General features: G+C 40.9%; 1 protein-coding gene and 1 pseudogene across 2 annotated transcripts; one reads left to right on the forward strand and one right to left on the reverse strand.

The window, feature by feature from the left end:
• The first annotated feature begins 279 nt into the window (after positions 1 to 279).
• Positions 280 to 18286, forward strand: galcb (galactosylceramidase b). 2 transcript variants are annotated; one of them, XM_078277039.1, is made up of 17 exons: positions 280 to 457; positions 3198 to 3266; positions 3366 to 3429; positions 4039 to 4152; positions 4512 to 4651; positions 5941 to 5979; positions 8785 to 8915; positions 9928 to 10083; positions 11827 to 11951; positions 13161 to 13288; positions 13590 to 13679; positions 13765 to 13854; positions 13962 to 14106; positions 15273 to 15453; positions 15992 to 16155; positions 16388 to 16464; positions 17580 to 18286. In XM_078277039.1, the coding sequence occupies exons 1-17, from the start codon at positions 317 to 319 to the stop codon at positions 17721 to 17723; spliced, it is 1998 nt and encodes a 665-aa protein (XP_078133165.1). In that variant the 5' UTR covers positions 280 to 316; the 3' UTR covers positions 17724 to 18286. The 2 variants fall into 2 exon arrangements, with proteins under 2 accessions (XP_078133165.1, XP_078133166.1); XM_078277040.1 differs by lacking the exon at positions 8785 to 8915 and adding an exon at positions 6183 to 6310 and having other exon boundaries at positions 281 to 457.
• A 1258-nt stretch (positions 18287 to 19544) lies between these two features.
• LOC144534913 (GTPase IMAP family member 9-like) lies at positions 19545 to 20576 on the reverse strand (annotated as a pseudogene).
• Positions 20577 to 21407: the final 831 nt, after the last annotated feature.

Below are 21407 nucleotides of genomic sequence, written 5' to 3' on the forward strand. Positions count from 1 at the left end.
GTATTAGAGAAAATCTCAAATGTTGTAGTGGGCTTTCACATACACACAAAGGGCAAACTGTCATTGTATTAATGGAAATGATAGTTGCCAAACTACCAATTACATTAATGTATTGTATTAATGTAATTGGTAGTTGCCAAACTATACAGTTTCATTATTTGGTGTCAATTAAAGGAAGGACAAGGTGTTTTATATACATCTTAAAAGAAATATTAAAACAGTGATTTCTTTTGCGACCACGTGACTGCTCAGCATTGTCATGTGACTTACAGAAGGCGTGAGCGTGCATTACAGTCGCTACTCCCAGTTCACCAGCATGGAGCACCGAGTGATGGTGGTGACTGTGTTATTTCTCGGCTTGTCTTTGAGTTTCTGCTTGTCTCAGACTTATCTCCTGAATGATAAAGAAGGTCTGGGGAGAGTCTTTGACGGAATTGGAGGTTTGAGCGGCGGAGGGGTGAGTTCAGTCAGTTTTTATCTAGGCTAACGTTACTTCCTGGTAACTTTACGGTGTTATGTTCCAGGAGGACGTAACGTACGTTAAAGTTAGCTGCCTGAAATAGTCATACAATGTTCTTAATTAATTATGAACCTGCTGAACCACCTGTGCTACCCAACCCTTAATCCCACCCAGATTTCAAACAGTCTTTGACACTATGTTAAATCAACACTCCATTGTCATTAAGTCATTGAATCAACATCAAACTCTGATGTTTTGGTCACGTCCATCTGGAACACGGCCTAGGACGAGTTCGAAAAAGTTGGTTTTGCGGTTTGTGGCCTATATCATGTGATTCAGCTTGATTCAAGGAACACGTCGATGTAAGAATTTTTAATGTGTAATGTGGGAGTTAAAGGCAAAAAAACCATTATAGCGCCACCTAGTGGTCTACATGTGTATTTTTTGGTAGGTGTGGTCCATGACCCATTGTATATCTACCCTGTAAATTTAAAGTTGTTAACGTAAGTAGTAAATTTAGACGTGGGTCCCATAGGCCACGCCCACTTTGACCCTCAGTACCCCACTCTAGGGTTGACCTCAGTGGCCCTAGATGGTACCCAACAAATTTTGTAAAAATCGGATGAGGGGTTCTTGAGATATAAACTTTTTGTACTTGTAGCGCTCCCTAGTGGCCAATTTTTGTAAAACGCGTGGGTGACCTTCTAAACAAGAATCTAAAGTTTGGCGTTGATAGCATTTATTTTGGCCGAGATATGGCAAAGTTGGTGTTTTCATAGATAGAATAATGAAAAACAATAGGGTTCTACAGCCCTGCTGTAAGAACTGCATAGCTTTGCTATTGCCCGTTCTTGCAGACTCGGGCTTGGACCCCTAAGAATAGCATTGTGAGATTATATCTTTTTAATGTTTGGGTTTTATATTTCAGTTCAACATTTTTCAGTGCCAATATTTGTTGTTTCAGTGCCAATTTTTATTTTCAATACCACAGGTTACTGTCACTGTTATAGCTCCATAATTGTGCACCCTGTTTTAATGTTGAAACAACGTTGAAATCCTGTCCATAGATCAACGGAATTTCAATGGTATTTCAATTATCAGGAATATTGAAACAATGTTGAAATTTCAACTGAACTAAGGATCAATATGATTTCAGTGGAATTTCAATCATTATTAAGCCACAGAAAAGTATTGCTAGGCATACGAAAATGTAATGCCCTAAATGAAATAGCCTGTAATGAATATCCTGCTTTATCTACGGCCAGGATGTTAAAAAGTGACGGAACATTTGAAAGCTTGTATGCCTATAGCCTAGCCTAAAACACTGACCACACCACACTGTTTAAGGTAAAAACAAATTAATTTTATTAGCCACTTATTTCATTATTTGTCCTCTTTAGCATATTTACAGTTCACGGTCCTCTCACGTCTGACTGGTTTGCCGTCCAGTCCTACCTGCCCTGTCTGGCGCATAGTGCAGCAACTGTTGCACAGCCTGGGCAAAAGTAAATTGGGTGAAAAAAAATGAGCCTTTAAGTTAAACAGAACACCCACATATGCACACTTGGAAACAAATTCAGTAGCCTAGGCTTAGGATAAGGCAATTTGTCCAGTGTTGTAGGCTAGCCTATCATGTTCTCCCTACATTCAAATCACTTTTCAAAATTGCCCAAGAATATGTGCATGGGTTTATTCGAATTAAAGGGAGGCAAAAAGGATCAGCTTGCAGTAACACCTTTTATGAGGAAAATTTCTGAGGCCTCCCCCCCCAGGACACACACACACACACGAAGGTTACCTTTTTACTTGCTTCAGTCCCTCCTGCAAGTGATCTTTTTTTCCCTCTCGGCATGGCATTTTCTTCTCTACAAACACATTACAACACCATTAGAGCAACAAATACTGTCACGTCATCAGTTCAAAATAGATTTTTATGCTAAGACTAGCGCTAGCTAAGGTTAGCTAGCATTAGCTAACATGACCTAATTCTAAAAGTTGTCCTCAGCAAAATCCAAAAGCTATAATGCAACTACAAATGGAAATTCAGTCATATCCAATCACTTCCTTGCCAAAACATTTCCAACTTCATCTGTATCATATTCTAAGACTAGTTACTGCTAGTTTACGCTAGCTAATGGTGGCTAACGCTAGTTAACATTAGCTATTTTTAAAAGTTGTCTTTTGCATAATCCAAACGCATGATGGACACTAACCATCATGTTAACAAGTAACAGTATTTGATTTGGTACAATTCATTCATATTTAACATTACAAGCTTACCTGATCGTATGGGTCCCAAGAGTCCAGAAATGAGATGTGTCCGGTGCAGTACATTGGTACTACCACCTGATGATCTCACGGTCAACTCTAAATCAATGACCCTTCAACACATTGGCAATATCGCCCGGTAAACCAAATATCAATGCTTAATCAATCATAAAGATAACAATAGATCAATGTTGTTCCAATGTTGTTGCCATCAACATTAATAACGTCAGGTTTCATCGATATGGTAATGGTGATTCAACATTTATTTTGCATTGAAATTTCAATATCAACCATAATGATGATTCAGATGGAAAATCAATATTTATTCAATGTTGGCTTGCTGTCTGGGTAACCTTAACCTGTCTCAAATAAGACCCTCATCATTTGGTACACTCAGTTTTTGGAAAATAATTTGTGACACTAAACTGCACGTAAGCCTGTACGTTAACATTTCGTCTACTTCCTTTAGGCGACGTCTCGTTTACTAGTAAATTATGCAGAGCCTTACCGCAGCCAGATATTGGACTACCTTTTTAAGGTATGATACGATGCAAGTCATTCATACAGTTTCATTTAAAGTGACGTTAAGTTAGGACTTGGGAACTAGCTAACTGTAAAGCCTTTTTCCCGTCTTCAGCCACACTTCGGAGCCTCTTTGCACATACTGAAGGTGGAGATTGGAGGAGATGCCCAGACTACTGGTGAGTGTTATGTGGTAGCCTAACTCCACAACTTAAATATATATATATTAATTGATTAATATGTCAACCTATTAATTGCTAGAAAATAGTGGGAAATGCCAGGTTGTTGAGGGCTTTGTAGGTATGGAGTAGACTCTTAAAGTTTATCCTGTGTTGAACTGGGAACCAGTGGAACTCATGGAGGACTGGGGTGATGTGGTCATGTGAGGGTACTCGGCGCCGGTAAGTAGGTGGGCAGCAGAGTTCTGTACATCCTGAAGTTTATTGAGGACTTTGTTTGTGGTAGAGGATATTGTTGCAGTAGTCAAGCCTGGATGTTGCAAATGCATGCCTGAGTGTTTCTGCAGCAGTAAGTAACAGTGAGGGTCGGAGGCGGGCAAGGTTACGGAGGTGAAAGAAGGCAGTTTTGGTTGACGTGGGGCAGGAACGAAAGTGTGGGGTCAAAGATGATTCTAAGTTTGCGGATTTGGGTAGAGGGGGTGACGATGGAGCCATCAATGTTGAGTGTGAAATCGTGGGTGTGGTGGGTAATAGAGTCTAGGCCAATGATTAACTCACTTATTGCGGTTGAGTTTCAAAAAATGTTGTTGTCTTGTTATCTTTTCCAAGATGGAACGGAGCCCTCACACATGCACTATGAGAATGATGAGAACTACTTCCGAGGGTATGAGTGGTGGCTAATGAAAGAGGCCAAGAAGAGGAACCCAAATATCACACTTATAGGTAAGAAAGTATTCTGTAAGCTCAAACAAGCAGCTGTTTAAACTGACATTGATTAATGTCGAACTATGACTTAATTACCTATGCAAATATACAACACCCAGTTGGATTTACCATATAAGCTATATGTTATGTTCTTCAGTAACAGGCGAAAAGACAACTAAGCAAAAATGTAGTAAAGTTCATGGGAGCTACTAGCCACCGCATCTGCATGCGCCACTGTCACCATGGTATTACTGGGCATCCAGAATAAAAACGGCACTGCGTTGTTGAGGCCGTTAGTTTGACATTGATATTATGTTGGTGGTAAACAATGCATCTTCACCCTTGCATGTGTCTGTCTGTTGTGTGTCTTCATGTAGGTTTGCCCTGGGCATTTCCTGGTTGGGTGGGCCATGGTAAGAACTGGCCCTATGATTACCCAGACATCACTGCGGCATACGTGGTGAACTGGATCCTTGGTGCCAAGCAGTACCATGACCTGGACATTCACTATGTTGGGGTGTGTACTCATTTACTTTGAATCTCATTCTTGTTCAAGCTCTATGCTCCGGCTGAAACGAGTAACTCGCTTACTACATTTTTTTAAATCCATGTAACTATATACAGTGCAGTGTGTTTTGCACGGATGATTATTACTGTTGCACAACGCACTTACCAAGGACAGCTCGGCATCCCCAACGGATCAGGTTACACAGGTTAGACCCAGCGCTGCTGCTGGCTACCTAACAAGTTAATCTTTGCAGTCCCATCCCACGTTTGGGCAGCCTTAGCTTGGCTCCAGCCCAGCTGTCCCATCGCCTGGCTCCAGTCCCGCTGATCCTTTGCCTGTCCAGCCTCCAGTGACACTCAGCCCTGGCCGTCCTGCTCGGCCGCCAGAGGGGTTCCTCCTTTGCCGCTGCCCTCAGCCTCTGGTCCCCGAGCCCAGCTGCCCTCAGCTCCCGAGCCCCGCTGTTGCCTGTTCCAGCGCTCCTGTTTTTCCTCCCCTGTCCTCCCTTCGCCCTCCCTGGGTTGACTTTTGTTCGTTCCCCATCCGGACCCCCTCCGCCCTCCGCCCTCCCTGGGTTGTTTTTTTTCCTGTTTTTTTTCCTGTTTTATTGTGTTAATTTAGTCCCCGTTTCCTTGTTTACTGTCTCTTGTGTTCTCTGTTGCGTTTTACCCTGTTTAGACTGCGGTTGTGTGGCTAAGGTACAACTTGGGTTTTATTTTAATAAGTAGACCAACATTGGGTGGCAGTAGCTCAGTCCATAGGGACTTGGCTTGGGAACCGGAGGATGGCTGGACCAAGTATGGAGTGTGGACTTGTGCACTTGAGCAACGCATTGAACCCCTAACTGCTCGCCTTTAATGGGCACACCCCCCCCCCCCTCACTCTCTGACATCTCTCCATCAGTGCATGTATAGGTCCTGTTTGAGCATGTGTGTATATTTGGGGCCTGTGTAATGTATGTAATAACTAACAACCGAGATTAATCTGTGATCAGGTTAATAGCTGAGCTCCATAAACACCGTGACCAGCGTAAGCAGTCAGAGGGTCAGACCGGTTGAAAACAAATAACAAATAGGAATAATGGCCAGCTATGAAAATACTGCGCAAGTTGTAACTTGGTGACAATGTTCCGGGTAAATATCCGGGTGCAGTTACACAATGCAACAAAATGAATTGGCATTTAACCCTTTTGCATGAAGAAATTGAACTAGTGCTGCTTAAGGGATTTGTTTCAGCTGCAGATTCCAAATGAACCTGGCCAGGTTTGCTGTGTAACTAAAATTCACTTTTCATCTATTCAGATATGGAATGAGCGAAACTATGACAACAAGTACATCAAGGTAAGTCTAACCTCCTATCTTGAAATGTCTTGTCATTTATTTGATCGACAAATGAGCATTATGGGTAAGCTTGGCCTAAACAGTAAATTAAAGGAGAAAAACAGCCACCAACATGGAGTTGTGTCCCAACATTTGAATCTGAGTGGTTGAGAGGATTTTACGTTTTAGCTGGGTTCCTCTGAGAACATTTCTTTGTTGCCAAGGTGCTCCGGGACACACTGGATAAAGTTGGTCTCACTGGTGTTGGCATCATCGCAGCAGATGGTGATTGGAGCATCGCTAATTCTATAATGGTTGACCCATACCTAAATGCTTCTGTTGAGGTGATTGGGTAAGTACAGTTGACTTGAGGTCACACACAGAGGTGGCACAATTTACAAATGCTTACTGCATAATCACTCATTTGACCAGTGCCGGAAATGGGCCGGTACTGAGTCACTTCTGATTTATTTCCACATGAGTACCCTTACTTCTTATTGAGTACCGTCAGCTCCGTAAGTGCGTCTTTCACATCCAGTCTCCAGATCCAGTGTGCAGCCCATGGCCGGAGCAATAATAATGTAACAAAATATTATAATACATTTTTGGTCCAAGTCAGGCACTGCATTTTACCCAATGTCAGTGAAATTACAATGTAAAGGTTTGGGGTTTCAACCATGTGCTGTGAGTTTACTGACGAAAATGAATGTTTGTGGCTGTTTTTTTTCTGTTGGATTTGAAGATTGGTAAGCTACATCTGTGCCGCACCTAATTAGTACCATATGCATGGAAAAGTCTTTTCCTCTTAAGCATGACATTTTTACCACTAAACATTTTGATGTATTTAACTGTACAGTATATTGCTGCTATCATGTAGAAAAAAATAAGACAATGTTGCTTTTTGTCTTAAGATTTTAAAGCTGGTTATTTTGATGTTTTACTACAGTATGTGTACGGTGAAAGGTGTCGCTCATAGTGACAAATCCGCAGACAATCACTAGGGTTGGGCAGAAAAATCAATTATCTGATTCATATTTTTTTAGATTGATTATCCAGTATTGATTCCTAAAATCGCAACATCCACCTCTGCATCTCTGCTCTCAGAAAATACTGTATGACACTTTATTTTTCTCATACTGGCCATGGCTGCTGCCCCTGTATTCCCACTGTGTCTAAGACGCTCTGTTGCAGCGTTTCTGGCTCTCGGGAGTCTCTGCATCTGTGCTCTGCTGTCACTGCCTGTCTACAGTTCATTGCAGGTGGAGACTGATCGCAACAGAGTATACTGCAGGACTTTATACTGTGAAAAATCACCAATAAAAGCTTCTTAACCAATTATTACACAACCAGACATGTGATCCGAAAGTGGGGAGAAAATAACAAACATTTGCAGCCAAGATTACAGCTTTCTCTGGTATTAGCATGTAGCAGTGTATGCAATGTAAACACTGCAGTACCGTGCCTGCCTGAAGCAGATATACATATACACATATATATACATATATAGAAGTAGAAAAAACTGTTGAAACCAGTGTTCGGAACATTGTAAAATCTGCTAGTGCAAACTTAGCACACGCAAGTTGACACATGCCACTGTTTCATTGAGGACTGGCATGTTAAATTGGCCATTTTATACACAGTCTGCCAGGCAGACACACAGAGCGGACGCAGGGCGTGGTAGTAATTGTGCGCGGTTAGATGCAGGCGCTCAGTATATTTTCCTGCTTTTTGGACCTTTGCCAATCATATGCCTGATTTGTGTATCATGTTACATGTAGGCTGTCGTTAGGTGTTCTAAATGCTACTGCAGAATCGTGGAAATCTAGTAATTTCAAAATGTAAATCACATGATAGCTGGCTACATTCCTTAGGTCATTGTTTTTTGATTTTCAGCCCACAAGCTCTGTTCTCATGAACCTAATTTCCTGTCGCAGCAAGCAGCCGTTTTCTGCAAAAAGCTTTGATAAACCCATCGTACACCACCTGCCCAGATGGCAGACACAGTTAGAGACTAGCTGGTGAACATAGAGCAGCATTTAGCAGCTACATTTTAAATGTTCTCAGGAGTTGGTGGATAGTTCTCTGAGTGAATATTGGACTTTTGTCAGTTGCCCAGAAAGATCACTAGAAATGAATGAATGAATGAATGAATGAATGAATGAATAAATACAATTGTTGCTCTGTGTCTGCAAGATGTTTAAATAGTCAACAGTTTTCAAACCGGTTGGCCATTAGGGCTGCACGATATGTTTTTTTATCGTCATTGCAATATCAGCTGGCGCCATAAAGGCATCATGAAAGGCTGCGACATGTCGCGAAAGACTAACCCTTTTTGTGTTAGTTGAAAGAGAATATCAGTAGAAAACTGTACTTTAAAATGTAACTCAGTGCTGACTTTTATATTCAATTCAATGTTCAATAAAAGAGTTGGAAATTATTTCCTTTCCTTTGTTTTAAATTCAACAAGCAATGTGTTGTATTTTAGCAGAATACTGAAATCAACAGAAATGCAGAGCTGTGTACACTTTTAATATCGATTTATCACAAGTAATATCGTTATCGGGATATTCAACAACCATATCACACATTTTCCTCATTGTGCAGCCCTATTAGCCATATCAACTTAAAAAGATAATATTTCAGATGCTGTGTTTTCAGCTCGTCTGGCTGCCCACAAGTGGCCAAATCCATTAAATCAGCTTTAAAGTCAGTTTTCTTTATTTCCAAAGTTTTTTAGTTTTACATGGTCGCAGCAAATACTCTAAAGTGAAATACTGTCTTCCTCTGCTCTCTGTCTTCCTGTGTGACTGTCACTGGCTGTACCAGCTGCTGCGGTACACTCTGGATAAGAGTGGTCTGGGGAGTGTCAGGATCATAGCCAGTGACAACCTGTGGGAGCCCATTGCCCTGTCTCTGCTGCTAGACCCAGAGCTCAGCAGAGCTGTAGATGTGATAGGGTAGGATCATCATCCTCCTCCTCCTCCTCGCGTGGCCTTTGCATACACAGCCTCTGTTGCCAGTCGGCGTAACATTAGCTTGTAGAATCTGTCTCTAACTTGATTGAAATACTCAACGGTTAATACGCAAGTACTGAATCTGTAGTCATTAGTCTTCACCTGCATGGTATGATACAGTTCTAATAAAACTGATATGCCTATTGTCACAGCACTTCTGTTTTGTATGTGTGTGCATGAGGATCTGCTCGTATTCTTCCATCTGTTTTGTGTTTTGTAAGCTACTAGAGAAGCACCAATCATATTTTCTGTGACAGATTTCTGATCAGTTGCATGTCCATATCGAAATATCAAAGATATGTTTAAAATAATTCTGAAACAGTGTCTCTGTTACATGGTTTGTTCACCAGAGAGCACATGTTTTTGTCAACTGTATAAATGTGTATAACTGTATATCACTACATATCTGGATCAAAATTCTTTAGTAACCAAATTCAAGGGATTCTTATCACAAATGCTTATTTATGTTAGACAAATATAGGCAGATATATTACTAGCTTCTTCTTTTTTTAATTTTCAAACATCTCTAACAGTATTGACCTCAGTATTTCAATTTTTGGATACCTGTCTTCATTTAACAAAATAGGCACTTGGCTAAATGAAATGATATTTCATTAATTACGATGGTGTATAATCAAATCAAACGAGACAAAATAATACGACAAAGCATTATTGCCAACTTTCAGTACTTTTGATACTTACTACTTCTTTGATATGTTGGACAGAAAGTATTGATTTCTTATCACCTCTAATATTAGCCAGACAGTACAGTAAGTGACCGTATGTAAAGCTTCAGTACATTGCACAGTGTAGCTGCACTACTCGTTCCTATAGGTTTTATTTAAACCATCTGACTACATGCTAGTTTATGCTCAGTCACTGATGTGTTATCTCATAACTTTTGAGAGCCAGATGTTTTCTGAACTTCCTTGTGGGTTGTATGTGTGTCATGCAGGGCCCACTACCCAGGCACCAACACAGTGATGGAGGCTGTAAAGACTAAGAAGAAGCTGTGGTCGTCGGAGGACTACAGCACTTTCAACGATGAGGTGGGAGGAGGCTGCTGGGCTCGCATCCTCAACCAGAACTACGTCAACGGACTCATGACTTCGTAAGTAAATACAAAAGCAATACATTGTTGTAAAGAAATGAGCATTTCTGACCAAATGTGTTTATTTCATTAGGATGGATTATAACTTCAATTCCTCCAGCCATTCATTTTTAACCTATGCAAGAAAATTAAAAAATAAAGTTCGGAAACACTTTCTATGAAGCCCATGTTTACAATGTGTGTTATAATCTGCTTATAGCACTGTATCATTATAGTAATAAGCACTCCTAAATATTCATAATGTTATACAATCAACATAACACACTTTACAGCATTTTACAAGGACTTGTAATCACAAGATCATAACACTTCATAATAGCTGGTCACTCACTGATACTTATTTTGCAAGGATCATATAATTCTCAGTTATTATACATTGTAATCATTGTATAATGCACTATCACTATTTTAATGCATTGTAATGTGATTATAAGGCTATTTTAAGGCTACATTAACTTAATTTGTTTCTTAAATTGGATCGTTAAGACAGACTGTCTGCCCTGTTATAATTCAAATTCAATTTTATTTATAGTATCAAATCATAACAAGAGTTATCTCAAGACACTTTACAGATAGAGTAGGTCTAGACCACACTCTATAATTTACAAAGACCCAACAATTCCAGTAATTCCCCCAAGAGCAAGCATTTAGTGTGACAGTGGCGAGGAAAAACTTCCTTTTAGGAAGAAACCTGGGACAGACCCAGGCTCTTGGTAGGCGGTGTCTGACGGTGCTGGTTGGGGGTGTGATGGATAGTGGCAATAATAGTCACAATAAAGATAATGGAACAGTGACTAGAAATGGTAGTAGTTGTAATCATGGCGTAGCAGGGCACTGCAGGGCGTAGCTGGACGTTGCACAGCGTAGCAGGACACTGCACGGCGTAGCAGCGCATAGCAGGACGTATCAGGGCATAGCAGGGCACCTAGCAGGACCACGGCGACAGCTGCAACCATGATTTAGGTGGCACTCTAATCCATGGAAAACTGTGGGGCGAGAAAACATAAGGGCTCCGGGGAATAAGCTCCCAGAGCTAGGTTAGTAACAAGCATTTGCACACAGATGAAAAGTGAGACGAGAGAGGAGCTCAGTGTGTCAAAGGAAGTCCCTGGCAGTCTTAAACTATAACAGCATAGCTAAGAGCTGCAGAGATAGGGAGGGGGCATGCCGTGACTGTGGATACACACCCTCCCCCGCCGGTCTAGGCGAACTCTGCAACTCCTCCTTTATAAGCAAATAATCAGATCGGATTTGTGTGTCCAGACATCACCAACCTATCTTCATGGGTTGCTATGATAACGACATAGGTGTCAGTGTAGCTATGCTGGTGACGCCAAAAAAGTCAGCGAATGATCAACAGTTATGAAGTATTGTGATACAGTTGCCCTTAGAAGTCATTATAAAATATTGAATAATGTGTTATGATTATTGTTATAAAGCAGTATAAATATTTATGAGTGCTTATAACTATAATTATAAAATTGCTCTAAGCAGATTATAATGCATTATAGACATGGCCTCAGCCATGTCTTACCAAAAGTTTGAACTTTTTATAGTTTTGAATCCGTTTATTTTATTTATCAGTTTAAAGCAAACAAAAGAGAAAATACTTCATGTTTAAGGTGTAAAAATCAAGAATCGGATACCATGGTGAGTATAGAAGTGACTGTAACTATGCAGGGAAAGCCTGGGTGAAGCCTCTGTGTGCAGCTGTCTGCTTGATGTCTGGTGTTCTTCCTCCAGTACCATCTCCTGGAACCTGGTGGCCAGCTACTACGACGAGCTGCCTTTCGGCAGAGACGGGTTGATGACAGCAGAGGAGCCCTGGAGCGGCAACTATGTGGTGGAGTCTCCTATCTGGATCACAGGTAAAACACATTTACTGTATTTCAAATACAAATACAAGAAGTGTGCTTACAAATGCAGCAAACAACAAGGAGAACTTTCAGATGTGCGGCTCATTTAAAAAATAAAGCTGTGAATTTACAAGATCATGATGCAATGCTCTCAATTTTCAATTGTCACGCATATCAAATTATGAGCAGGAGAGTTTTGAGTTGCTTTTGTACTGTCAGTTTGCCAGAACTGTGGCTCTGAATGGTGGTTCGCAAACCTCTGGTTCTAAGGAAATGCAGCCTGGCTTGTAACAGTAACGTAGCTATTAACAAGCCTTAACAGAGAGGCGTCCATGTGGCTTTTGGGTTAAGGCACAAAACATGGCTGGGGAACCTTTGTCGCATGTTATTGCCTGTCTCTCTTCCCTCATTTTCTGTCACTTTCTGCTTTGACTTCTGTCAAATGATTTGATAATGCATACAAGTGACTACCAGCACTGTGGGAATGCATGTTGCTCTCCCATGTTTACACTCAGTGATTACTGTCAGTCAGTGTCCCCTGTGTCTCAACGGCTCATGCGTCATCACACACCATGTAGCCACAAGGCCACACTGCACACAGATGTTTAGCCTTCCACCTACCTGCCACTCCCCTGTTACCTTTTATGAAATAAATGGGGTTTCTACTAGCAGAATTTAAGGGTTTACTTACTAACACATGGTCACTGTACAAGGTTGAGTTAGATATTCCCATACAAAACATGGAAGTCAAACCCTTTTATTGGGAAACAAATTTAGGATTTTAGAAAAAGGGTTCTTTCTGCTATTCTGCACAATTGCAGGACCATTTCTTTGTTTGGTGTCTTTCTTTTGGCTCAGTATATGTTGCAAGAAAGTGCCTTTCTGTACAGGTTTTCTGTTTGACGTGTGTTTTGGGAACCCATGTGGGATGGGCCACATGTTTGACGTGACACAGAAATGACCTCATTTAAATTGAACCTATAGAGAAGTGATATGAAAAGCTAACTTTTGAGTTTATATTTTTTTGTTAGAGTGAGTGATTTAGATTGATAGTTGACAATTATGGGGGCTCTCTGACTGATTGTTGTGGCTCTTAAAGAGATGACTCTTTGGTTGTGAAAGAATATCATGTCAAACAGCTGTTTTGTTTTTACTCTTTGTTATCCGAAACGGTTGAATTAGCAAATGTTACAATTTTGCACTGTATTGTTTTCCTTATAGCCCACACCACTCAGTTCACCCAGCCAGGATGGACCTACCTGCAAACTGTTGGACATCTGGCCCAAGGTGGAAGCTATGTAGCCCTGACTGACGGGAAAGGAAACCTCACTGTTGTCATAGAAACCATGGCAAGTTGGGCTGTCCTGTTTTGGTTTTTTCCTTTTTGCTTCCAATGTTTTCATCTTCTGGTTGTATACTTTGAAATCCGTATTTAAAAAAAAAAAAGATCTTATAAAGTTCTTAAGGGTGTAGCTGTACAGAATATTTTTAGTTTTCAGTGTTGAAATCAAGCGTCGCTGTCATGTTTAAGCTGCTGTGGAGCCTCTTGTATTATTTTTGTTTCATATGCTCACAAAGTAGCAGATGCATTAAATACGGTTACACTAAACCACTGAAATTTCTCAATGTTTTTCCCCTTTTCCTTTACAGACTCGTGATCATTCAGTGTGCATACGACCTCCACTCCTTCCCTTCAATGTGACATCCCAGAATGCAACTTTCCAGCTGAAGGGGTCCTTTGTAAGTTCCTCTGAGGTCGTCATCACACTGTTTAAAATTAGTGAGTGATGTGTTTGTCTCATTCTAGGTTATTTATTTTTCCTAGGCCTCCATTAAGGAACTCCAAGTATGGCGATCACAGTTTAACTTCAAGACAAAAAAGCCCTTCTTCTTTGAGAAACTAACTCCACTGAAGGTAAAAGAGGCAGTTCAGAGATTCAAGAGGGAAGATTCTTCGTACAAGACATGTTGGCACCACGCAACAACTTTAACACAGTTTTTACGTCTTTATGATGCTTTCAGCTTTTAGATGGATCATTGACCCTAAACCTTGCTGAAGATGAGGTTTACACATTAACCACAATTACAACTGGACAGAAAGGCAGTTACCCTGACTGCCCTCCCTCTGCTCGCTTCCCTAAACTCTACAAGGACAACTTTAATGTTCGTAAGTATGGCATATACACAACCCCAATTATTTACAAGTTTGGTCATTGAACTCTTGCGATATCATGCAATTCTGATATACCAGATAAGGAAATGATAAGGACATTTCTTTAAAGTGCCCATATTATGAAAAAAACACTTTTTCTGGGATTTGGGGTGTTCTTTTGTGTCTCTGGTGCTTCCCCACGCATACAAACTTTGAAAAAAATCCATCCATGCTGTTCTGAGTGAGATACAGTTTCTGAATGTGTCCTGTCTTCAGTCTCTGGGTCAGCTGGTCAAAATCGACACGGCTTGTGACGTCACAAGCTGAAACAAGCTGGCTAACTGCAACCGTTAGCTCGTAGCGTTAGCGTCAGCATTCTAACGCTAATGCTAATGCTAGCATGCTACCTCATTCTCAGTAGCAAAGCACTGCTACAACACACATTAGTTCACCATAATCTCCAAAAGAACTACTTCCATGTGCGCCCTCATTTAGAAGAAGTCTCCCAGCTAATCCTGCCTTGTAACTGACTGAAGGTGGAGAAACAGCCTTTCTTTTACTGTCTATGGAGCTAGCTAGCTGACATGATCTACATCTGAGCTACTGAGCATGTGCAAGTGCAATCAAAGGTAGTACAGAAGAAGAAAAGAGGTCTCACTCTGTAGCTAAAACAGAGACCAGGTGAAAAGAGGATCTGCAGCAGTGAGAGAGCTGTGCAGTACAACAACAATATGATGTTTATTGAAAATTAAACCATGTAAACCTGTTCTGGTACAACCTTTAAAATACAATTATGAACCTGAAAATGAGCATAATATGGGCACTTTAAGGAAAAATAATAATTGTACAGGATCAAACTACAACCTCACTTATATTACACATTAAGTGCAATAGATGAGGTTTTGTTGGCTTACTAAAGTGAAACCAGAGAGTTAAATCATTTGGAAAGATTTGTATTAATAAAGTATGTATATATGTTTAATACAGAAAAGCTCTTATTTGTGAAAAGTTAGTACATATTAAGACAGGGCCATAGTTCAAACTGAGCTTTCTCAAATTTATTTTTGTCAATGTTTTATATTATTCTTGAACTCTGTACTGTTATCTTTGGGGAAAAAAATGGAAGAAACAAGGCCTTAATAGTCTCCATCTTCTCCATCTGTGTATCCAACCTCATGTAGCAACCCCTTCCTTCTCAGAAGCTCCAGACTTTGCTGACCAGACGGGAGTGTTTGAGTACTACATCAACATGACCGACCCTGGGCCTCACGTCTTCACCTTACGACAGGTTCTGACTGAGAGACCCATCACATGGGTGGCTGATGCTGACCAGACCATCAGTGTAATAGGAGACTATCAGTGGTGAGGGGATGTACCTTTAAGTACCTCCAGAGTTTATCCCACCATTATAAGGCTTAGGTGCAGCCAATGCTGATTTTGGCACCACCTAAGCCAAATTAAATTTCAAATCAGTGTGAGCATCAATACTAACTAAATGACGCTCAGATCTAATGGTTGTAGTTTGGTCTACAGTGGACTTCTTCAGCGACTGTTGTCTTTAAGCTTTTTGAGTGTTATTTATTTACTATCTGCTCTAGCTTTTCCAGCGTTTGAGACACAGATATGGTGATAATAATGCTCCAAAAGGATGTGAAATTGATGATTTATTTCTATTGAAAATCACAAAAAAAAAATTGAGGGAGGACCCCTTAACCCCTCCGCAAAATATGCAAAAGTCTTTGACGAACCCAGGGAAAATACTGACCTCATAGTGTTCATTTTCAGCGCTGGTGTCCCAGTGAGAATATAACTTGGCATATACATATGCTAACTTAACGGTCTAAAATCCAGGAGTGTGCCAGATTTCTATCCAATGTACCAACTCACTGTTCTGTTACAGGCAGAATCTGACGGTTGTATGTGATGTCTTCATGGAGAGCGTTAAGACCGGTGGTGTGTTCATAGCAGCCAGGGTGGATAAAGGAGGCCAGTCAGTCCGCAGCGCTAAAGGAGTCTTCTTCTGGGTGTTTGCAGATGGCACATACAAAGTTACCAATGATCTCGGTCAGTAGTACACATTTTTATTATGGAGACCAATAATGAGGAAATCTTTCAATAGAAAAATGTTCTCCGATTTTTGGGTAGACATTTAAAAAATAAGGCAGGCAATATTCTGTGTTTGTTATTGTCAAAAAATGCCGTGGAAAGACAAAAAAACAGCCAAGTGTTAGTCCGTCTCTCAATACTTTCTGACTTCCTAAAAATAGACTGTTTTGTTCTTTTCTTTTGTCAACAGCTGGACAGACAGTACTTGCAGAGGGACAGTCTGGTACCCTAGCATATGGTTGGAACACCTTATCACTGACTGTGGAAGTAAGTGGAGACTTTAGCTTCTTAATGTTTGGAAAGGTTTTGTACTGACACTCCAATCAACGAGCAGCGAACGTGACCTACAGCCAATCAGAGCAACGAAAGTGACCTACAGCCAATCAGAGCAACGAACATGACCTACAGCCAATCAGAGCAACGCACGTGACCTCAGAATCAGAAAGGGTTTTATTGCCAAGTACGTTTTTTAACACATACAAGGAATTTGTTTTGGTGGTGTTGGTGCACGTCACACATTCTTTAGATGGAATATTAAACAATATAAGTATAGGTATAAACAATATAAGTATAATTATATGTACACAGTATCTATTAAGTTAAAAATAAAGATATAAATAAAAAATAAAGAGCAAAGAGCATTACAGCAGAGAGAGACCAGTGGCGTGAAGGTGGAGTGTCAGGGTGGTTTCCTACAGCCAATCGGAGCAACGAACATGACCTACAGCCAATCAGGGCATCGCAAACAACGTGGCGCTGAGTGGTGCATGCAATTTGGGGCGGTGCTCGGCCCGTTTTTGAAGCAGGAAAAAAAATGACACCTGGGTCACAAACTTTTTCAAAATTTCGGTACACTAAAATGTGTTTCTGAGAGAATTAAGGCGAGAAATATGCAATAGAGTAGCAGAATCTTGATTGATAGTCGATCAGCAGCGCCTACTTTGACAGTTTGACCTGAGTTTAGTGAGCCTGCCGTGTTGCACTGGACAGAGAATGGCAGTTGCATCATTCCATCAACACGCTCTTTTGTCATTGTCTTAAACCCGCCCAATGCGAGATAAATGGTTGTAATTGGTCCGTCCAGTTTCTCTTTGGCTGGAATTCTGTTTGAATGGGAGGGGGGGCCATAGCAAATGAAACATGGGCTTGCAGATTCAGCTGGTTTCCAGGCTAACTTGTTAATGTGGGTTACGATGTAATCACATGGTAGCAGAACCCCTCAGCCACATTTGCACGCTTTTTTTTTGTCACATCCATGTGACTGACCATCAGCATGAGCAAGCAGATAGTCTATAAAGTCATACTGTGTCTAATAAAGTTGGTAAGTGTACGTAGTAAACCCATTTCCTGTAACTTGTCACTTTGATCCCTCTCTCCTTTAGGGTCCGTATGCGTCAGGGCTGCTAAATGGATACCCACTGTGGAAGAAGGCTATGGTTGAGACACCAAAGAATGGCTGGGCAGCCATAGGAACACACTCATTTGAACTGGCTCAGTTTGATAACTTTGCTGTGGTGGCAGAATAGTGATCTAAAGGGGCTGAACTCGACATCCAGAACATAAATACAAAAGCTTTATTATGTAAAGATGTAGTGGAGTAATGGCGTCCTGAGCAGAGAATGAAGTCACGCTCCCTCGCTTCTCTGCTTTTTGTTTTGATAGCCGGTCCGGCTGCACTTGTACGTTAGTATTTCACGTACTGGGGAACGGTCTGGGAGAGCAGTGTGGAGGCAATCCCATCCTGCTGTTTTGTTGACGGTTTCAAGTACAGACCCTTAAACTGCAAAAGAATGATTTAAACCACGCTGTGAATATTGTGATCAATTTAATTTATTAACACTTAAGTGGGCTAAATATAGATTAGATTTTTTTTTAAAGGTTTTACACAAGAATTAAGATAACAAATGCGCACATAATGTAGCATAATACATGTACCCTTGCCATTTGCTGTCGGGTATAATTGTGAACAATGTTACACTGTTTTGTATGGAATTAAAGGGTTGTTTCAATATGGTTTAATGTTTTGCTTGTAATGTTTTAGCGCTGAAATAAAAAATGTGAAATTAAAAGTATACGGGGTACAGGTTCACTCAGGCTCTGTCCAAATGTGCACCCCACCTGACCAAACTGCTAATCTTTTATTCTCTTTGCTTAAAAGCGCCTCCCTCCTCTTTCCCTCCTCTCTCCCCCCTGTCTTCCAGGCAGATGCTCCATCTCTTTTCCCGTTCAACTTCATCATATGGTACAGTAATGCATACACTCAAATTCCTGGACTTATATGGTACTCAAATCTTATGCTAACTTTCTGTGTGTTTCATGAGTCTTATACACACTCAGATTCCTGAATTTATATGGTAATCAGAGTTTGAGCTAATCTGTGTTCCCAAGTCTATACAATATACAGGGGATACACTATAATAATGAGAATAACACATCTAGAATATAGAAATATTTCTAGAGCAGACAAAAAAAAACATTCAATTCAAAGCTGACAAAAGCACAGTAAGCATAAAATGTAGTTTTGTAGTTTTAAGGGGCTGTTCTCCAAATATCCTCCACATGGCTCTCACAGACCGTTCCCCATTACGTAAAATACCTATGTTTTTTCACGGCCACATGCAGTAACATGCACTCGCAGCCTATCGAAACCAAAGCAGAGAAGCTCGGATTACAACACACAGAGAGGGAGTGTGACTTCATTCTCTCATGACTCCATTACTCCTATATATCTTTACATAGAAGAAGTTTTGCAATCGGAACCTACCATCCTCGATCCCCGGATGCGGAAAAAAACCAGCAGAAAATCAAACCTGTCCCGAAAACGGAAGAAAGTTTTAGAAAAATACAGACTTGGTGTGCAATCCTTTAGTCTGATGATATTTCAGAGCCATGGTTGGGGCCATAGACTGAACTTGAACAAATCTCATACAGCTAATGTATCAATGAGTCAGGCAGACTAGACTAACGTATTTACCTAAACAACCCCTCGCCCCCCCTATACCTGGGAGATGGCAGGTTAACAAGGAGCATACATTTTGGTCATTTTGCTATTAAGGTGCATAGCATCCTCCCTCAAATAGCATCTAGCATATACAGTTTACCACTATTTATTTAGATGCTGCATATCATTCAGTCACAATACATCATGGTAAGTACATTAATAATTTGAATTATGTTACACAAATATAATAGCCTACAGTCAAGATACCTTTCAATGTGCGGCATAATACAAGTCAATTAACTCCTATTTCAGGTACAAAATATTTCAGTTATCAACAAAAAGTGAATACGAGAGTTATCTTTAATGCAAATTATATGTGCAACGAGATTACATAAGACTAGAGGGCTAGATTTATCCTAGAAAATAATCATATATAAACATATTTACATACATTATTTGACTGTGTGATCTACAGTCCTTATTGCACATGGCAATGCTCTGAAACTTTCACTGATATGACACCAACGGTGGCTCCAACAGCTGCGACTCCAACTACTATACCGATTGGACCTCCTGCAGCTCCAAGCAGACCTCCGACAGCAGCACCACAGGCTGTTGCTATAGCGATTACTGGAGCAGATATGAAGTTGTTTGATCTTTCAGCTTGAGCTCTGGCTTCATACTTGTATCTTATATTTACCCGGTTCTCCTCCTTACGGTAGGTCTCTCCCACATATTTGGCTCTCAGTTCGTCCAGCTCTTTCTGCCTCTTTGCTTCTAACTGTCAGGAGTCACATTTTCTCCTTTTCTATGGCTGCCTCTGCTCTAACGAACATTTCATTGGTGTAGTAGCTACCACTGTTGGCCATAGACATCTTGTCAATTTTGTCCAGAAGCTTACTGGTTTGTTTAGGGTCTTTTGATTTGATTGTTAAGGACATGGTATCGATGGTAGCACTTCTGAGTGATGGCTTGCAGTTCAGGACTCAAAGCCCTCAATGCTTTGCTTCCTTAGCTGGTCTCCGTGTGTGAACAACACCATCGTGTATTTAGCCGCATCTTCACCAAAAGTGGTCTGAATCCTCTGGACGGTTTCCTTCTCCTCCTGGGTGAACCTGCCAAGCTGGAGAACCACCAGGAAGGCGTGAGGACCAGGAGCAGACCGAGAGATGCACATCTTGATCCTCTTCAACACTTCTTCTTGAGTGAAATTCGTGTCGAACAGCCCTGGAGTGTCAATGACGGCGACGTTTCGACCGCTGACATTCCCCTTAGCTTTCTGGCATTCAGACATCATGGAAGACGGAGACAGCTCAGACTCAAACGCTTCTCTTCCCAGGATGGTGTTTCCTGCTGCGCTCTTTCCCACTCCGGTCTTCCCGACTAGAACAATCCTCCTTTCATTTAGTTCTGTGGCACCTCTGAACCCTGTCGGACAGAAATACACCGTTCGTCACACAGGCCTGTGTTGTCAAACAGAGAGGTTGTGTGCTATGAGGGGTGGAAATAACATACAAAAATGGAGTGATAAATGATTAAGTGATCTAATTAAAGCCGATTTGATTCAAACAGTCGTGATGTGACTGACTATGTCTTCCATTCATCATGCACAACACAAAATTGCCATTTATCATTTAAGTACGTAAGAAAAAATGTTTAAACCGTGTTGCTCTGATAATTAACTAGCTTGTGTCACTGTCTTCTGTCTACCATTCATCATTCACAATACCCAGTTGACATATGTCAATCAAAAACCACGCTGCATGCAAGGATGACACGCAATTGTGAAGTGTTGTCACTTTTCATTAAAATATTATTTTTATCATTCCCCCTCAGTATTGGTTTTAGTGATATTTGCATTTTAGTAAAACCGCATCCCCGCTGGGCATAACATTTCAGGCAGAGAGTGGTACAGGAGACAGCGATGGGCTTTCAAAACAAACACCCATAAATTCGAAGTCGGAATTTCTGAGTTCCCAAGTCGAAAATGTCATCTGGAACGCCCCCTAAAAGCGGATTTCCGACTCGGAAAGTGAGGGGAACCTCACAGTACCCCAACCTCAAAATCCAAGATGGCTGCTCCATGCATCAACCGTAGTGAAAGCCGTAGAAACAAACCGTTGATTAGCTCTTTTGTCCTTATATTGTCTCACTAAATCAGTCGTACACACACTACTTTACTAACTTCTATCTGTGGACAGTGTTACGCTGTATGTATGCACAAAAACATTCTATTGCGTTGTTATCGTCTGGTATTGCTAACAATGGC

The sequence above is a fragment of the Sander vitreus genome, chromosome 20 (genome assembly GCF_031162955.1).
Source record: "Sander vitreus isolate 19-12246 chromosome 20, sanVit1, whole genome shotgun sequence".
NCBI classification, from domain to species: Eukaryota; Metazoa; Chordata; class Actinopteri; order Perciformes; family Percidae; genus Sander; species Sander vitreus.